The sequence below is a fragment of the Physella acuta genome, unplaced genomic scaffold, assembly GCF_028476545.2.
Source record: "Physella acuta isolate Inbredline_101_S28 unplaced genomic scaffold, ASM2847654v3 ptg000794l, whole genome shotgun sequence".
In the NCBI taxonomy this organism is placed as follows: domain Eukaryota; kingdom Metazoa; phylum Mollusca; class Gastropoda; family Physidae; genus Physella; species Physella acuta.
In genome coordinates, this window is record NW_026732312.1 from 492,571 (window position 1) to 512,193 (window position 19,623).

Sequence of the window (19,623 nt, forward strand, 5' to 3'; positions counted from 1 at the left end):
GCTCTGATGGGTACCTGACTCACTGAGTCCACCCAGCTCTTATGGGTACCTGACTCACTGAGTCCACCCAGCTCTTATGGGTACCTGACTCACTGAGTCCACCCAGCTCTTATGGGTACCTGACTCACTGAGTCCACCCAGCTCTTATGGGTACCTGACTCACTGAGTCCACCCAGCTCTTATGGGTACCTGACTCACTGAGTCCACCCAGCTCTTATGGGTACCTGACTCACTGAGTCCACCCAGCTCTTATGGGTACCTGACTCACTGAGTCCACCCAGCTCTTATGGGTACCTGACTCACTGAGTCCACCCAGCTCTTATGGGTACCTGACTCACTGAGTCCACCCAGCTCTTATGGGTACCTGACTCACTGAGTCCACCCAGCTCTTATGGGTACCTGACTCACTGAGTCCACCCAGCTCTGATGGGTACCCGACTCACTGACTCCACCCAGCTCTGATGGGTACCCGACTCACTGAGTTCACCCAGCTCTGATGGGTACCTGACTCACTGAGTCCACCCAACTCTGATGGGCACCTGACTCACTGAGTCCACCCAGCTCTGACGGGTACCTGACTCAAGTTAGGGAAACTAAAGGCGGCTGGGAAGAGTGCTGACAACACTATCCATTTATATACCAAGGTCCAGTGTTTCTTCCTGACTTTTTTCTCCGGGGGGGGGGGGGGGGGCTTTTGAAATTTTCGGGGGGGGGGGGGGTGGCGATCAACATTTGGGGGGGGGGCGGATACTGTCTAAAGTGTATGTTTACTATATAAAATCCATCTCGTTCGGGGGGGGGGGGGGCGGTAGACTTACTTCGCCCCCCCCCCCCCCCCCCGAAGAGATGCCTGGAAGAAACTCTGCCAAGGTCAATAAAACAGGTGAACCCTCCTCTACCTGCCCCATAGACCCCATATGGCATGAATGGGTTCTATACTTTTTATGTCATAAGAAAGTTCTTAGCGCATTATGACTCACATACAGTCAAACTAAATACAAGCGTTTAAATATATCAACGCCTGTCGGGCACCAAAACACAAGTCTTGGCATCAACACAAGAGCCTACTTTCACTTCCGCTGTTTCCGGTTCCCCCTTTGAAAGGTCTCCACAGTATAGCTCCAATCTCCAGCGTCAATCTACATCCCAATACAGCTTTCAATTTCGCCAACAGTTGCTACTTTATGATTCTATTTATAGATCCACCTACCCTAATCTTTGAACCCACATCACGATAACAATCGCAGATAACTCGTCTCTGACTCGTCCACTCCACAGTGTAATGCAATTATTCAGCTCAGGTCATAGGCTACCATAGGATACATACATTTCCGTAAGTAATTAATTTTTCCTTCTGTACGGAATTCTGTTTATTTTATGTAACAAAGGGTGAAATTTAACACATCTAAGATGTAAGATCATTTAAATAAATTAATTTTATCTACACGTGGTTTGGTGATTAAATTTTTGTAACAAATTGCGTGTTTTTTTTTCGTTTAAATTTTCGAACATTCATTACGCCTGATGTTAAACAATTTTTTAAAATTTTATCGTCGTATACCAATTTGTTAAAAAGTCAGACACCCCCTTCCCTCTCCCCCTCTCCTAAAGATGAATACACGGTTTCCACTTCTCCCCACATAATTATCGTAGTCCTAACATGAAAAATAACATTGGTTGATCATTTTTGATCACACACACACACACACACACACACACACACATATATATATATATATATATATATATATATATATATATATATATATATATATATATATATATATATATATATATATATATATATATATATATATATATATATATATATATATATATATATATATTCATTGTTTTAAAAGTGTTTTTAATAACTAGTTAGTACACATTCAAAAGTATTGAATTTCTCCTCAGTTAAAATACTCTTTTGATTTGTTTACAGCACTATTCTATGAACAAAACAAAACTACTAAGGTGAATTAGTTGAGAGGTCACATAGTTTTCACGTCGTGTTGTGTAGAAATAGAATATAAACAATGGACGGGGATTTGCTGGGACTGGGATTCGAACCAGCGCCGTCCCAAGCTCCGAGCTCTACCGCTCAGCCTCCAACCGAGGCTGCACCACCAACTGTAGCACCACCAGCTGTAGCACCACCAGCTGTAGCACCACCAGCTGTAGCACCACCAGCTGTAGCCCCAGCTCCCCTCCCTGCGGCAGAGGTCAGCCCACCCTCCCCACAAAAACAGGAAGTGACGTCGGCGCCTGAAACAAAACCGGAAGTGAGCGCTTCAGATGCAGACCTGAAACAAATCGAGGCTAAATTCGGAGGTCAATGGAAGCTTGTGCGGTCTGATCCATATGACGAATACCTAAAGGCTGTCGGTGAGACTTGTGCTCTTGGTCTATTGCTACTGTTGATTGGTCCGGCTTGTTTTAGGATTGGGGCTGACTTTAAGACCATCTGGGTTAGGGATACTATACACATTTCTCACATTTTATTCACCTTTTTTCTAAGAGTATTTTTTTTTGTTTAGTCCTTCTTGTTGTAATGAAGAAGAATATACTGGACAATATTTTTCAATTGTAAAGTAGAAACTCAAAAAGAGTAAGTTACTTTGCCGATTTATCGAATTAGATGCCAAATTTTGTTCTGTTTTAGATTTGTATATAAAATAATATAGACTATAGAACACAGCTATAAAATCACGTTGAACTAGTTGTTAGGGCGTCGTTAAAAAACGACTTCAAACTCCTAGGGGATCTAGGGTTCGGACTTTTGAGATGATGTGCATTTAAAAAAAGTTATTTCATGAACTGAATTTCAGCCGTTAGCCTAGTTTGCGTGAATTAAAGACTTTATTTGTACATTTCAATACAAATTAATTAATAAAATTAATGTTAACAGATCTCGTGGTTGTAAAAATAAAAACTGCGCTTTTGAGGAGCTTAGTAGCCTTAGGGGGGGGGGGGGGGTAGGGGTGGAAGAGGGGGGATGTCATTTAAGGGAGGCGGGGAGTCTGTCTTTTTGTGATCATGGGGAGCTCGTGAATAAAATTCGTTTTTTTAAAAGCTCGACGTCCTTTATGGATGACCCCCCTTGATAAATAATTTTTACGATCCCAGGTATCAATTTTTTCAACCGTAAGGTGGCCGGAAGTGGGGCGCCGGAAGAAATTTTCTTGGTGAAAGATGGCCGCATCTACATCAGCTTCCGGTCGACGTTCCACAACCAGAACTACGTCTTCACCCTGGGGGAGACGGTGGAGAACTTGGTGGAGAAGTCACGACAGAGCGTGAGTACACACGGTTAAACACACTGCTGGTGGCTTTAACGGGGTGGTTAAACACACACTGATGGGTTTAACGGAGTGGTCAAACACACACATGTGTTTAACAGAATAATTAAACACACACCTGCGTTTAACAGGCGTGGCCTAGAGGTAGAGCGCTAGACTACTAACCCGAAAGTCTCGAGTACGAATGCCGGGTTCAAATTAGTGGAAGGTCGCTGAGTCAACCCAGCTCCGAAGGGTACCTAACTGGGCAAGTTGATAACCACACTATTCATTAATATGCCGAGGTCATAGAAACAGGTGAACTCTACTTCACTTGCCCCATGGACCGTAGAGGGAACATGAGTTTAACAGACGAGTTAATCCCCGACTTGTGACTTAACGGAACAGATCCAGATATGAAGGTGAGCAACCACTTTATTTTCCCCAGGTGTTCACAACTTTCAAGGACGGCAAGCTAATCCTGCAAATGACACCCGTAGAGGAGGGGTGGGGCAAAACACAGGAGGTCGTCTGGGACGTTAATAATCTGGGGGAGCATGAAGTGGTGAGTTGATGGGGTGGGGAAGCATGAAGTGGTGAGTTGATGGGGTGGGGGAGCATGAAGTGGTGAGTTGAGGGGTGGGGGAGTATGGTGGTGAGTTGAGGGGTGGGGGAGGATAGTGGTGAGTTGAGGGGTGGGGGAGCATGAAGTGGTGAGTTGAGGGGTGGGGGAGCATGAAGTGGTGAGTTGAGGGGTGGGGGAGCATGAAGTGGTGAGTTGAGGGGTGGGGGAGCATGAAGTGGTGAGTTGAGTGGTGGGGGAGGATGGTGGTGAGGGGTGGGGGAGGATGGTGGTGAGTTGAGGGGTGGGGGAGGATGGTGGTGAGTTGAGGGGTGGGGGACGATGAGGGGCGGGGGGGGGGGGGTTAGGGGTTGGGGAGCATGAAGTTGAGAGTTGAGGGGTGTGGGAGCATGAAGTGGTGAGTTGAGGGGTGGGGGAGCATGAAGTGGTGAGTTGAGGGGTGGGGAGGATGGTGGTGAGTTGAGGGGTGGGGGAGGATGGTGGTGAGTTGAGGGGTAGGTGAGGATGGTGGTGAGTTGAGGGGTGGGGGAGGATGGTGGTGAGTTAAGGGGTGGGGGAGGATGGTGGTGAGTTGAGGGGTGGGGGAGGATGGTGGTGAGTTAAGGGGTGGGGGAGGATGGTGGTGAGTTGAGGGTGGGGGAGGATGGTGGTGAGTTGAGGGTGGGGGAGGATGGTGGTGAGTTGAGGGGTGGGGATGACGGTGGTGAGGAGGGGTGGGGAGGATGGTGGTAAGTTGAGGGGTGGGGTAGTATTGTAGTGAGTTGATGGGGTAGGGGAGGATGGTGTGGTGAGTTTATGGGGTGGTGGAGCATGAAGTATTTAATTAATGGGGTGGGGGAGCTTGGTATGGTGAGTTGATTGCTGGAGATAATTTTCTAATTCCACGTTTTCTTTGATCAGATCTACACGTGTGGAAGTGCAACCTGCAGACGATATTTTGCCAAAATGTTGGCGGCGACGGGCCTGGAACCCCCACCATTGACGTGATAGGATTCCACTGGTGTTTTGTTAAATGATTGTATATAGAGTGGGGCACCCACTGTGGCCAGGCAAGGGGTTTAGTCACGTGGTTTGGTCACGTGCGTTGTTCAGATAATTCTGGGAAGATTTCTGTTTTTATTTTTCCAATGCAATAGTCTCATGATGAAAGTAACAATGTTCCAATAAAGGAACTGAGTATTTTTTTAAAATCCATCTTCTCTTTTTGTCTTTTTTTTTGTCACTTTGTGTGAGTTTTTGTTTTAACTATTCACTGCGCTCTATAGACATCAACACGGAAGCAAAAGTTGCATGCTCAAAAGTTATGAGCTGTTTCCTAACACTGTAACTAGTTAGAAGATTGTTTATGGAAATGCAATCGCTACATTATTTGACCAGTCAAGCTACATTCACAACTCTGATCCTACACATACACACACAACATGACATTAGCGTTGTATTTTATTTACATTCAGGATATCAACCAAATTTAAAATAAACAATAAATGTTCTCATAATTTGGCCTTCTTGTATTTCAGTGTATCACAGCTACCTGTTACTTTACCATTGACTGTGCTATTAAGCTGCTATTTACATCAATCTTTCTCACTAAACAATAGACTGTAAATAAACTGAACATTGTCAGTACAACAAATACACCACTAAAATGAATGTTACATTTTGTAATAGCCTACTAACTTTGCTTACAATGATTTCACTACATTTAATGCTATTGCAGAGAATATTGTACGCCTACGGTCTTATCCTGCTCTACAGAATCAACTTGATGGGTAAATGGCGGTGATTGGGTGGGGGAGGGATAATTAACTACAAACCCTCAAAACATTTTTTTTTAAAACCATAAGAAAATATACATTGTTCTTTAAATATGGCTACTCCAAAAAATTTGCAGGAAGGGTCGCAGAAATTTGTCTCTAACACGCTCCGTGTGTAGACCACATTTTTAGCTTTGTGTGGAAAAATGCATTTGTTATTGCAGTTGAGTAAGCGGTTACATTATTTGAATTAACACATTTACATTCTGAGTGTAGTGAATAATTCATAAGTATGCTCAAAGTTGATGAACTCATTGACATTCTCCTTCAACTGTTGTTGTGGCTAGGTCTTGATGTAGTCACTGACATTTTCCTTCAACTGTTGATGTGGCTAGGTCTTGATGTAGTCACTGACATTTTCCTTCAGCTGTTGATGTAGCTAGGTCTTGATGTAGTCACTGACATTTTCCTTCAACTGTCGATGTGGCTAGGTCTTGATGTAGTCACTGACATTTTCCTTCAAGTATTGTGGCTAGGTCTTGATGTAGTCACTGACATTTTCCTTCAACTGTTGATGTGGCTAGGTCTTGATGTAGTCACTGACATTTTCCTTCAACTGTTGATGTGGCTAGGTCTTGATGTAGTCACTGACATTTTCCTTCAGCTGTTGATGTAGCTAGGTCTTGATGTAGTCACTGACATTTTCCTTCAACTGTTGATGTAGCTAGGTCTTGATGTAGTCACTGACATTTTCCTTCAAGTGTTGTGGCTAGGTCTTGATGTAGTCACTGACATTTTCCTTCAACTGTCGATGTGGCTAGGTCTTGATGTAGTCACTGACATTTTCCTTCAAGTATTGTGGCTAGGTCTTGATGTAGTCACTGACATTCTCCTTCAACTGTTGATGTGGCTAGGTCTTGATGTAGTCACTGACATTTTCTTTCAACTGTTGATGTGGCTAGGTCTTGATGTAGTTATTGACATTTTCCTTCAACTGTCGATGTGGCTAGGTCTTGATGTAGTCACTGACATTTTCCTTCAAGTATTGTGGCTAGGTCTTGATGTAGTCACTGACATTCTCCTTCAACTTTTATTGTGGCTAGGTCTTGATGTAGTCACTGACATTTTCCTTCAACTGTTGATGTGGCTAGGTCTTGATGTAGTCACTGACATTCTCCTTCAACTTTTATTGTGGCTAGGTCTTGATGTAGTCACTGACATTTTGATTCAACTGTCGATGTAGCTAGGTCTTAATGTAGTCACTGACATTCTCCTTTAACTGTCTATGTCTCTAAGTCTTGATGTAGTCACTGACATTTTCCTTCAACTGTCTATGTCTCTAAGTCTTGATGTAGTCACTGACATTTTCCTTCAGCTGTTGATGTGGCTAGGTCTTGATGTAGTCACTGACATTTTCCTTCAGCTGTTGATGTAGCTAGGTCTTGATGTAGTCACTGACATTTTCCTTCAACTGTTGATGTAGCTAGGTCTTGATGTAGTCACTGACATTTTCCTTCAGCTGTTGATGTGGCTAGGTCTTGATGTAGTCACTGACATTTTCCTTCAACTGTTGATGTAGCTAGGTCTTGATGTAGTCACTGACATTTTCCTTCAAGTGTTGTGGCTAGGTCTTGATGTAGTCACTGACATTTTCCTTCAGCTGTTGATGTGGCTAGGTCTTGATGTAGTCACTGACATTTTCCTCTAACTTTGTCTCGATGTGGCTAGGTCTTGATGTAGTCACTGACATTTTCCTATAACCGTCGATGTCGCTAAGTCTTGATGTACTCATTGACATTCTCCTTCAACTGTCGATGTGGCTAGGTCTTGATGTAGTCACTGACATTTTCCTTCAGCTGTGCCTCAATGACGCTGTTAAACTTGTAGCATGTTAGCCCCACTAGCTGCACGAGTAAGGAGAAGCTAAAGACGGCGGCAACCAAATAACAAATGACGTCACTTCCGGCCAGCAGGTAGATGAGGCTAAGGGAGACAAACCAGACCAAGTTGGAAGCGACCAGCCCGGACATGGCTTGGCGACGCAGACGACTCAAATCGTCTGCCAACTGGGGTCCAGATTTGCCGTTGTTGACGTAGTTGCCGATGACGTTGTGCTGAAGATTCTTCCAGAACTTGTTCTCTTTGCTGTCGGTGTCCTCCATGTTTGGGAGGGAGTCAACATCAAGGGAGTAATCTGTCAATCATAAGAGGATGACATTTGTCTTTGTAAACAATTATGAGAGGGATGACATTTGTCTTTATAAACAATTATAAGAGGGATGACATTTGTCTTTGTAAACAATTATGAGAGGGATGACATTTGTCTTGATAAACAATTATAAGAGGGATGACATTTTTCTTGATAAACAATTATAAGAGGGATGACATTTGTCTTTATAAACAATTATAAGAGGGATGACATTTGTCTTTATAAACAATTATAAGAGGGATGACATTTGTCTTTATAAACAATTATAAGAGGGATGACATTTGTCTTTATAAACAATTATAAGAGGATGAAATGTGACTTTATAAACAATTATAAGAGTGATGACATTTGCTATATAAACAATTATAAGAGGGATGACATTTGTCTATATAAACAATTATAAGAGGGATGACATTTGTCTTGATGAACAACTATAAGATGGGTGACATTAGTCTTGATAAACAATTATAAGAGGGATGACATTTGTCTTTGTAAACAATTATAAGAGGGATGACATTTGTCTTGATAAACAATTATAAGAGGGATGACATTTGTCTTTGTAAACAATTATAAGAGGGATGACATTTGTCTTTGTAAACAATTATAAGAGGGACGACATTTGTCTTGATAAACAATTTTAAAAGGGATGACATTTGTTTACCTAAATTGTTTACCTATACTTTACCTTAATTGTTTACCTGTATTTTACCTCAGCTATATACCTGTATGTAACCTATCTAAAAACAAATCCTCATCCTGTATTCTACCTCAATTGTTTACCTGTATTTTACCTCACCTATGTACCTGTATGTAAACCTACCTAAAAAAAAATCCTCATCCCGTAGTTTACCTAAATTGTTTACCTATACTTTACCTTAATTGTTTACCTGTATTCTACCTCACCTATGTACCTGAATGTAAACCTACCTAAAAACAAATCCTCATCCCGTAGTTTACCTAAATTGTTTACCTATACTTTACCTAAATTGTTTACCTGTATTTTACCTCACCTATTTACCTGTATGTAAACCTACCTGAAAACAAATCCTCATCCTGGAGTTCACCAAAATTGTTTACCTGTAGTTTAGCTCAACTATTTACCTGTATTTTACCTCACCTATGTACCTGTATGTAAACCTACCTAAAATAAATCCTCATCCTGTATTTTACCTCACCTATGTACCTGTATATTGTAAACCTACCTAAAAACAAATCATCATCCTGTAGTTTACCTGAATTGTTTACCTGTAATTTACCTCCATTGTTTACCTGTAGTTTACCTCAACTATTTACCTGTATGTAAACCTACCTAAAAACAAATCATCATCCTGTAGTTTAGCTGAATTGTTTACCTGTAGTTTACCTCACCTATGTACCTGTATGTAAACCTACCTAAAAACAAATCCTCATCCTGTAGTTTACCTGAATTGTTTACCTGTAGTTTACCTCAACTATTTACCTGTAGTTTACCTAAATAGTTTACCTGTAGTTTACCTCACCTATGTACCTGTATATTGTAAACCTACCTAAAAACAAATCCTCATCCTGTAGTTTACCTGAATTGTTTACCTGTAGTTTACCTCAACTATTTACCTGTAGTTTACCTAAATAGTTTACCTGTAGTTTACCTCACCTATGTACCTGTATATTGTAAACCTACCTAAAAACAAATCCTCATCCTGTAGTTTACCTGAATTGTTTACCTGTAGTTTACCTCAACTATTTACCTGTAGTTTACCTAAATAGTTTACCTGTAGTTTACCTCACCTATGTACCTGTATATTGTAAACCTACCTAAAAACAAATCCTCATCCTGTAGTTTACCTGAATTGTTTACCTGTAGTTTACCTCAACTATTTACCTGTAGTTTACCTAAATAGTTTACCTGTAGTTTACCTCACCTATGTACCTGTATGTAAACCTACCTAAAAACAAATCCTCATCCTCCTCCACCTGAGGCTGCTGACAACATCCATGTGACCCCGCCTGAGAAAATATGAGCGTCAATATCTTACACTGGTGTAGGCAGGGAGGATGTGGAGAGGAAGGGGTTCGAACCCATATATATATATATATATATATATATATATATATATATATATATATATATATATATATATATATTATGGATAGATATTTTTTTAATCCTAAAATTCTCCCCTCTCCCAATTATAACCTATTGCAAATGCAACTGCAACCTTGTATTATTTCTACTTGAAGTAACCAGACGTTAACAACCAACTACTTGAATTATACAGGCGAGTTAGGTCAAGGGTGAAACTTTTATTTAAGCTTTGCTTCCTTTACAAAGATGTGTGTGTGTGTGTTGATTCAAAACAATCTTTATGATATTTCACCCAAGTCCTTCTATGCCGAAATACGGTATTCATTTATCTTAAAAAATACCACATGATATTTTGCTAGAGATTCTTCAGATTCCTCCCCCTCCCTCCGCCAAACCAAAAAAATCTTTCCATTTTGAATCTTGTGCCAAAGATCTCAGTCTTTGACCAGAAACCATGACCTCTAAACGGGGTGGGGGGTGTACTCACCTCTCTCGTGCCCCACGACTGGTCAAGCATGTTGGCCAGGGCATAGACCGGAAGTATGATGAACATGGAGGGGAAGAGCAGGGCATATGCCACCCCGTACACCAGGCTGGTCAGCTCACTGGGGTGAAGGACGGCGGCGTACACGATGGCGATGATCAAGATGAACACAAGAAAGTAGGGCCGGAAGTGAACTTTGCCCTCGACCTCCAGATCTAAAAATAGAAACGTCACTTGGTTACAATTGGTAAATATTTAGTTGAAGGGAGATGTTGTTTTTTTTTTTTAAAAATAAATTTAGTTTCTTCAAGTTGTTTATGTCACACACTACATAGATATACCAAATAACATACCTCCAAACACACGTATACCGCACAACACACCTGCACAACACATGTGTACCATATAACACACCTGTACAACACACATGTACAACACACCTGTACAACACACCTGTACAATACTCACCTGTTTGTACAGCGTTTATGACGTAGAAAACAAAACCAACACCCAATGACACAACAATGGCCGCCACAACCGACGTCGTTGCTATGGAAACCAATTTCTGCTTGTGCTGATTCGCGACGCAGCACACGATACAGTAGCAAAAAAATCCTGCCAGCGCCACCGGTAATGTGATCGCCATGGTAACGGAGAACAGCACTTCCAGACCTGCACACATGAAGACCAGCGTCGTGGCAGGGGACAGCACTACCCAGAGGAAGGTCGTCAACAGCGAGATCAGGAACATTCCAGAAAACGACGCGTTGTTTCTGACCAGCTTCCGGAGGGTGACGAAGATGGCGGCCATGTTGGATAGCTCTGACAAGACCCAGCGTCGCCGCTGTCGGAGAAATTCGCCGACGGTCTCCGGGCAGTGGGTGGAGTTGTGGGCTTGGGAGGAGTATGCAAGTCGCCAGCCAGCCTGCATCAGTAGGGTGCAGAGCCATCTGTCCTCGCCTGCGTGGAGTTGATGTAAGAATTAGATCAGTTGTGGACAAACACTTCGTCAGTAGATAAAGGCACACATAGATCTAGATATAATAATGTAATTTGTTTACTGTGAACACAACTGTATGCACAGTTCTGTATATTTCTATGTGTTACAGGCTCGAATGGCTAAAGAACGATCACCTAAGCTTGCATTAACGATAAGGGAATACATGACATGGTGCTATGTTGTTTGGTTCATTTACATGGCGAATCGATGACGATTGGAGCAGATGTCACATAGCTGAGATTATACAAGATGATTCACGTGACATATTCTTATCATAAGAGTAGTTGGTGGAACATTAAGGAACGGGAGGGGTGGGGGATGTTTTGGGGTGGACACACAGTGCATAATATACTTTTTAGTTGTAGCATTTGAGAGGAATATGTTCGTTGGTTTGGTTTGTTTCTTTTAGAAATATTCATCGCAATTTAATTCTTTTACAACTCAATGAAGTTTCAATTCTGAGCTGTTGCGTTGCCCATTTAAACTGTTAACATCTAATTATCCAAAATGAAAATGTTTGTATGATATTTGCTATTCTGTTGTTTTTTTTTAAAATATAAAACGTTTAAAGCGTAGTGACATATTTGTGTAATCCCCCCCCTCCCCACCTTGTCTTTACTCTAGATGAGATGTCATTTGACACAGGGTGTATGTGTCACTTGACTTGTCATGTTGATTTTTTTATCATAGGAGATTTGTAGTAATGTAACACGGACATTATTGTTCATGCATCATATGGACTAGGGTCGCGAACATAGGTCAAGACACAAGGGTCAAAACACAAGGGTCACAACACAAGGGTCACGACACAGGGGCCACGACAGAAGGGGTCATGACAGAAGGGGTCACGACAGAAGGGGTCACGACACAGGGGCCACGACAGAAGGGGTCACGACACAGGGGCCACGACAGAAGGGGTCACGACACAGGGGTCTCGACAGAAGGGGCCACGACAGAAGGGGTCACGACAGAAGGGGTCACGACAGAAGGGGTCACGACAGAAGGGTTCACGACACAGGGGTCACGATACAGGGGTCCAACCTACCGTGGTCCATGACCAGGTTATCAAAGGCCGAGTGTGGGGGCGTACAGAACTGCTGGAACACATTGGCCATGGCCGCCCCGCGGTAGATACTGAAGCAGCCCGGACAGCAAGTCACGGAGCCGATGACGTTCTGTGAGGACTTGACTAGCCAGAAATCTGGGGAGAGAGAACATCCGGGCTCAATGCGAGATGGGGAAGTTTGGGATGTAAACTTGAGTAGAGCAGAATGCGAGATGTGGAAGTTTGTGTCGGATGTAAACTTAAGTAGAGCATAATGCGAGGTGTGGAAGTTTGGGATGTAAACTTGAGTAGAGCAGAATGCGAGATGTGGAAGTTTGTGTGGGATGTAAACTTAAGTAGAGCAGAATGCGAGGTGTGGAAGTTTGGGATGTAAACTTAAGTAGAGCAGAATGCGAGATGTGGAAGTTTGTGTGGGATGTAAACTTAAGTAGAGCAGAATGCGAGATGTGGAAGTTTGGGATGTAAACTTAAGTAGAGCAGAATGCGAGATGTGGAAGTTTGGGATGTAAACTTAAAAATAGCAGAATACGAGATACGGTAGTTAGTATAGTATGTAGTATAGTATTTACAAAATATGGCATATTGGACATACAAGGATGTTAACTTTTGGACATGCAGGGATTGTTAACTTTTGGACATGAGGGGATGTTACCTTTTGCGTATTCGAATTTCTGGTACCAGACGATAGGTTTGGCGGAACCAATGGGCACCGTCCGTCCGCAGACGGCTCCAATATCTGGGTCAGTCTCACATTGTTCTAGAACATTCGCCAAACTGTCAGCACTAAATTCTGGAGAAAATAACGGTTTAAAATAACTAGGATTGTAGCTTTGATGTTGACGGCCCCAGGGAATGGGCCGTGGGGATTGAAACAAGGAAAGTCATGATGAGAAATGTGGGCGTCACCTGTGTCCGCGTCCGTTGTCAGCAGGTACACATTATCTAGTGACGTAGCTGTTTCGTGTGTATTTGGTAGAATGTGTGTTTTCATGTTGCACCACGGGGAAGAGCTGGTGGAACTGAAATATTTAAAAAAAAATTAATTGAGTTGCTAAATAATTAATTTTTCTGAAAAATTATAAACTACAAATCTAGAGGAAGAAAGACCTTTTTTAAGTTGTAGTTTTAGCAGCGCATTCATGCATTAAATTTAAATGTAAAGAAGCCACATCTAGTCTTTAGGTCTACTCATAACCACCAGTTGTAGCTGCACAGGCAAATATCTATTTTCTTAATTTTAAGACATATCTATTCCAAAAATCGCCATTACACACAGACCCACTCTCTTTATCCACACCCAGACCTCATCTCATCAGCTACACACAGACCCACTTTCTCTATCCACATACAAACCGACTCTTTATTACATACAGACCCACTCTCTGTATCTAAATACAGACCCACCCTCTCTATCCATATACAAACACACTCTCACACAAGTCCCTCGTATCCCACAATTCCATTGCCTCACCTGGAAATGCACGAGATGGCACTGTCGTCATTGACCGAGCCCAGAGACACAGAGCACACCTTCGCCTGGAGCTCCCTGCTCTGGCACTCCCTGCCGTACCCCCCACCGGTCACGTGATCGTAGGACGTCCAAAACCCCGCCGAGTCTAAAACGCTCGACTCTTTCGACTCCTCGCACAGCCGCGAGTCTGACTTACAAAACGGAAGTGACACTTGACCTCTGACGTAACAATTCGAGCAGGTACTGGAAGCCGTGGAGTCCTGCAGCGTGCAGTAGTTAGGTAAGCTGTAAGCCGGCTCACGCGAGCCGTGACTACAGCTCCAAGCCGGCTCTCTTGGCTCAGCACATCCGGTCTGGAATCGGCAGCTTTTGTCGTCGTACTCCATGTTACAGAAACCGGAAGTCTGCGACTCGATATGCCGGAAGTTCAACACATAATGCATGTACATGACCTGGCTCCATCTCTTCTTGCCCTTGACCTTTGAAGTGTCTTTAAAATGGATGTACGCCGGGTAATTAATTAAGCTGCGCGTGTTGACCTGGCAACCGTAGGGTGTGGCCTTCTTCTCAAGGTCATTCAGCTTCAGCCCAAAAGTTCGACACAGCAAGGCCAGTAACTGCCGACCAAGGGGGGTAACTTTCCCGTCCACGACCGAGCTATCGAAAAACACATGGGCCTCCAAGTTCACTTTCTTGGGGTCGTTTTTTTCAAACACGTTTTTTATACTAGCCACGTAACGTTTCATCTCTGGTTCACTTTCCTTGTACATGGTAGTGCAAATGTACACAGTTTTTTTTCGGGGGAAATCTTGAAATTTTCCAGAAAGTTCGTCCGGTGTGTCGTTGTCCGTGTTGAAATAGTTGCTCATGATCAGTCTGGGTTCTAGAAAAAACGAACTCCACGACACGCATGCGCCGATGGTATACCGTTTATTTTTAAAGTTTTGAAATCCCGAAAAAATGGGGAGAAAAAACGGTATCAGCCACGTGATCGCCGATAGACCAATCGCCGTCCAGGCGTACACCCCGATCCCCGTGACCTCCCAGAATGCATCTGTTTCTAAATCATCCCACAACACCGTGGTGGCCAACGAGGCGAAGACCGGACACACAAACATGGGCAGCTTGACCCCCGCCGTGGTCAACCCGACCTTAAACGCCGCCAGCACATTCAGGAAACACAGCAGCCCCGAGAGGCAACACAGCACCACCGGCAGCCAGACCTTGACCTTGGCGATCTCCTCCAGGGCCAAGGTCAGGCAACTCTGGGGGGACACCCGGAAGTCGTCCAGCTTGAAGAAGATGGACAGGTAGACGGTGACCAGGACTGTGGTCAGCTTGATGGGCGCGTACAGCAGGTCGGCCAGGGGGCAGTGGACGGTGCCAGACTCGGACAGGCGAATCTTTCTCTGGACATCCGGGTGCCAGACCGCTGCCAGGATGGTGATGGACATGGTCAGTACCACGCAGCCCTGGACACTCAACCTGTGGGAAGGTGTTTAACTTAAGCGTGTGCAGGTGTTTAACATAAGACATGTGCAGGTGTTTAACTTAAGACATGTGGAGGTGTTTAAGACACTTGCAGGTGTTTAACTTAAGACATGTGCAGGTGTTTAACTTAAGACATGTGGAGGTGTTTAAGACACTTGCAGGTGTTTAACTTAAGACATGTGCATGTGTTTATCTTAAGACATGTGCAAGTGTTTAACTTAAGACATTTGCAGGTGTTTAACTTAAGACATGTGCAGGTGTTTAACTTAAGACATGTGCAGGTGTTTAACTTTAGACGTGTAGGTGTTTAACTTAAGACATGTGCAGGTGTTTATCTTAAGACATGTGCAAGTGTTTAACTTAAGACATTTGCAGGTGTTTAACTTAAGACATGTGCAGGTGTTTAACTTAAGACATGTGCAGGTGTTTAACTTAAGACATGTGCAGGTGTTTAACTTAAGACATGTGCAGGTGTTTAACTTAAGACATGTGCAGGTGTTTAACTTAACACATGTGCAGGTGTTTAACTTAAGACATGTGCAGGTGTTTAACTTAACACATGTGCAGGTGTTTAACTTAAGACATGTGCAGGTGTTTAACTTAAGACATGTGCAGGTGTTTAACTTAAGACATGTGCAGGTGTTTAACTTAAGACATGTGCAGGTGTTTAACTTAAGACATGTGCAGGTGTTTAACTTAAGACATGTGCAGGTGTTTAACTTAAGACATATGCAGGTGTTTAACTTAAGACATGTGCAGGTGTTTAACTTAAGACATGTGCAGGTGTTTAAGACATGTGCAGGTGTTTAACTTAAGACATGTGCAGGTGTTTAACTTAAGACATGTGCAGGTGTTTTATCCAAACAAAAATGTTTACCTAAGTCGTAAATAAGGCCTATTTGATGAATGAAAACTATAGTTTGATTGTTTAGCTCAGCAATGAGTGTAAATCATTGTAGAATGCAGTGTCTCTTTCAGAAATTTTTCTTGGGGGGGGGGGGGGGGGAGGCACTTGATATTTGGGGGGCGGACTAAAGACTAAACTTTCCGGAGGGGGGGGGGACGGGGACGACACTGATAAAAGTATTTATTTTCTATATAAATTCCATTTCGTTCGGGGGGGGGGGGGGCGTAGACTTTATTTGGGAGGGGGGGGGGGAGCGGTGCCTGGAAGAAACTGTGTAGAATGAACTGACCCGAACGTCGACCAGGCACTCAGCACGACTCCGACAGCCGGTGTGACACACATCATGTAGCCAGCTGTCACAGCCTGACACCAGCTCCGGGCGTTGTGTCTGACAGAATCCAGAGCCCCACCCTCGGGCGTCGTCTGCTGGGGGTATAAAAAAAATAATTTTTTAAAAAATTCTTGGATGCTGAACATTGTAGGTCGCTATTTTCTCGGGGTTTAAATTGATGACTTAACTATTTTAATTTTTCTAATTAATGACTCAACTATATAAAAAAATATATAAATGCTTTGGGAGTGGGGGGAGTGGAAATGTGACAGTTTTTTTTTTAAAATTTAATTAATTTATAAGCTAAAAAAAAAACGAGTTCAAGAAGTATTGCAGTCTCATGGGAAATAACTCCGAATTAAATTTTAAAACGAAAGAAAATTTAATCAATACAATGACACATTTTTTCTCTCTAAATCTTGGAATAGAAATTTTAAATTAAATTATATTTGAACAAAAGCGTGTTTGGAAAATTAAATGTTTATAAGTTTAAACTAATGTATTTCCGAATTTCAAAATAATTTTAAAATAATTGATTTTTACTCACTGCGACCTTCGTGTAGACATCTTTGATGATGAGGAAGGTTAGGGTCGCATAAGGTAGTGTTGTGAGCACAGGCTCGGGTAGCGCATGCGCGACTTCGGTAGCAAAGACGGCAGTAGCTACACCCTCAAGCGTGCTGGCCATCATACCCTGCAGGACAGGGGGTGGATGTGTGTTAATGGCATGGGGTGGGGGTATTATTGGCATGGGGGTGGTGGTGGAGGGGTGATATTGGCGTGGGGGTGGGGGTGTTATTGGCATGGGGGTGGTGGTGTTATTGGCATGGGATGGTGGTCTTATTGGCATGGGGGTGGGGGTGTTATTGGCATGGGGGTGGGGGTGTTATTGGCATGGGGGTGGGGGTGTTATTGGCATGGGGGTGGGAGTGTTATTGGCATGGGGGTGGGGTGTTATTGGCATGGGGGTGGTGGTGGAGGGGTGATATTGGCATGGGGGTGGGGGTGTTATTGGCATGGGGGTGGTGGTGGAGGGGTGTTATTGGCATGCGGGTGGGGGTGGAGGGGTGTTATTGGCATGCGGGCGGGGGTGCTATTGGGGGAGTGGATGGTAGATGGTAGCATGGTGGGTGGATGGTGGATGGAAGTTATTGGGCGAGTAGATGGTATATGGAAGGTGGTTGGTGGATGTCAAGTATTGGCAAGGGTGGAGGGGGGGGTTGTTAGCTGAATGAAATAAGAATGACAGCCCTCATCCAATGCATTCTCAACCCATTTGATCCTGGAGAAAGGAGAACATCCCATATCCCATCCCGTATACTATCCCGTATCCCATCTTGTATCCCATCTTGTATCCCATCTCATATCCCATCCAACACTGTATAACATCCCTTATTTCAACTATCCCTAACATCCCTGCCATCCAACAATATTAGGACTTGAAGACTTACCATCATCACACGTGAGAGTCTAGGCAGACGACATCCCCGCGCGCCGCTGATGATGGGCGTGCCCCAGAATGCCAGGACCGTCTCCGTCAGGTGGGGGGTCCCGAGCACAAAGGCGATGATCAGATACCTGATTAAAACACGACCGGAAACAGAATCACTGAAGGTTGTTTTTTGTTTTTAGAGTTAAGGGGAGACAACAAACAATCGGCGAGTGTAGAGTACTCTTGGAAGATACTTTATACGTGCACGGTCGCTAGAATCTTTACATGTTTTAGTGCCGCCTTCAGACCCGACCGTCAATAAGATAGGTGAAGTAGAGTTCTTCTGTTTGTTCGACTCTCTGAAGGTGTTGTGTGGTCACCACTATGCACAGCTGCCTGCATTTCCCCCGACTCTAGCCAGGTACCTATTACAGCTGAACTGACTCAGTGAGGTCCTTGGAACTCCAGTGCAGGCACTGAACTTGAAAGTTTCTGACCAGTCGTCGAGTGCTTTACCCCTTAACAACACAGTCACATTACTATGTGACCAAGAAACAACTCATAAGGACGTCAAGTAAAAAGATAAGGGCAGAGACTTACCACGTGACCGGATGTATCTGTTCGTATTTGTACAGGCGCAGTAACCATAGCAACGACACTCGGGAGGTCAGCAACAAAACTGTGCTGCTGAAGGCTAACCACACGGACAACGTTGTCTGGGGAATGTTAACAATAATTTTGTTGTCAAGGGAATGTTAACAATAATTTTGTTGTCAAGGGAATGTTAGCATTAATTTTGTTATTGGGGAAATGTTAACATTAGTTTGTTATTGGGGGGATGTTAACGTTAGTTTGTTATTGGGGAATGTTAACGTTAATTTCCATGTCACAGGAATGTTAGAATTGTTGTCTGGGGAATGTAAACATTAATATATTTTTGTCTTGGGTGGGAAGCGTTAACATAAGTTTGTTGACTGGGGAATGTTATTGTCGGAGGTATTAAGATTAGTATATTGTCCGACGGAATGTTCAATATTTTTTCTCGAATCCCGAGTTTTAATCCGAGTTCAAGTCAATAGAATGTCCCTGAGTCCACCCAGCTCTGATGGGTACCCAACTCACGTAGGGAAAGTAAAGGCGGCTGGGTATATGCCGAGGTCACAGAAACTGATGAATTCTATTTCTCTTGTCTCATGGACACTCAGGTTCGAAAGGAACTTAACCATATTAATTGTGAATGTTAACTTTAGTGTATTTTCTGAATGTTGATATGAAAAATAATATTGCATATTTTCAAATTTGGTTAAAAGACTAAAGAAAAAATATTAAAATACCGACAACATGAAATGTACACAGAAATTCTTACCATCCATGACAAAACATCCATTTGACTTGCTGACGGGGTAGGAAACTTTCCAACTTAGGTTTAGATATAAGAACAATGTTTGTTTCACTCAGCTATGTTACGTTACTGTTTTACTACATAATTCTCTTTCTTACAGAAATCCTTGCTGGTGCCGTGACTCATGACCGACCGGCATCCTTGCCAGAC

General features: G+C 43.2%; 2 protein-coding genes across 2 annotated transcripts; one reads left to right on the forward strand and one right to left on the reverse strand.

Moving 5' to 3' along the window:
• Positions 1–1,257: 1,257 nt before the first annotated feature.
• LOC131951042 (fatty acid-binding protein homolog 8-like) lies at positions 1,258–5,044 on the forward strand. The gene is made up of 5 exons (XM_059313309.1): positions 1,258–1,333; positions 1,943–2,385; positions 3,127–3,296; positions 3,727–3,843; positions 4,762–5,044. Exons 2-5 carry the CDS (start codon positions 2,037–2,039, stop codon positions 4,846–4,848), a joined length of 723 nt encoding a protein of 240 aa, XP_059169292.1. The 5' UTR covers positions 1,258–1,333; positions 1,943–2,036; the 3' UTR covers positions 4,849–5,044.
• A 2,379-nt stretch (positions 5,045–7,423) lies between these two features.
• LOC131951039 (uncharacterized) lies at positions 7,424–19,598 on the reverse strand. The gene is made up of 13 exons (XM_059313303.1): positions 19,438–19,598; positions 18,672–18,787; positions 18,091–18,217; positions 17,187–17,333; positions 16,598–16,734; positions 13,911–15,395; positions 13,346–13,458; positions 13,092–13,229; positions 12,419–12,574; positions 10,842–11,333; positions 10,377–10,588; positions 9,750–9,810; positions 7,424–7,809 (listed from the first exon to the last, which is right to left on the reverse strand). The coding sequence occupies exons 1-13, from the start codon at positions 19,456–19,458 to the stop codon at positions 7,436–7,438; spliced, it is 3,579 nt and encodes a 1,192-aa protein (XP_059169286.1). The 5' UTR covers positions 19,459–19,598; the 3' UTR covers positions 7,424–7,435.
• Positions 19,599–19,623: the final 25 nt, after the last annotated feature.

Coding starts and splice junctions, on each gene's coding strand:
- LOC131951042 (XM_059313309.1), top strand. CDS start 2,037: ATGGACGGGGATTTGCTGGGACTGGGATTCGAACCAGCGCCGTCCCAA. Junction 2,386..3,126: donor CGAATACCTAAAGGCTGTCG/GTGAGACTTGTG, acceptor TTACGATCCCAG/GTATCAATTTTTTCAACCGT. Junction 3,844..4,761: donor ATCTGGGGGAGCATGAAGTG/GTGAGTTGATGG, acceptor TTCTTTGATCAG/ATCTACACGTGTGGAAGTGC.
- LOC131951039 (XM_059313303.1), bottom strand. CDS start 19,458: ATGGATGTTTTGTCATGGATG. Junction 18,788..19,437: donor TGGATGTTTTGTCATGGATG/GTAAGAATTTCT, acceptor AACATTCCCCAG/ACAACGTTGTCCGTGTGGTT. Junction 16,735..17,186: donor ATGTCTACACGAAGGTCGCA/GTGAGTAAAAAT, acceptor TTATACCCCCAG/CAGACGACGCCCGAGGGTGG.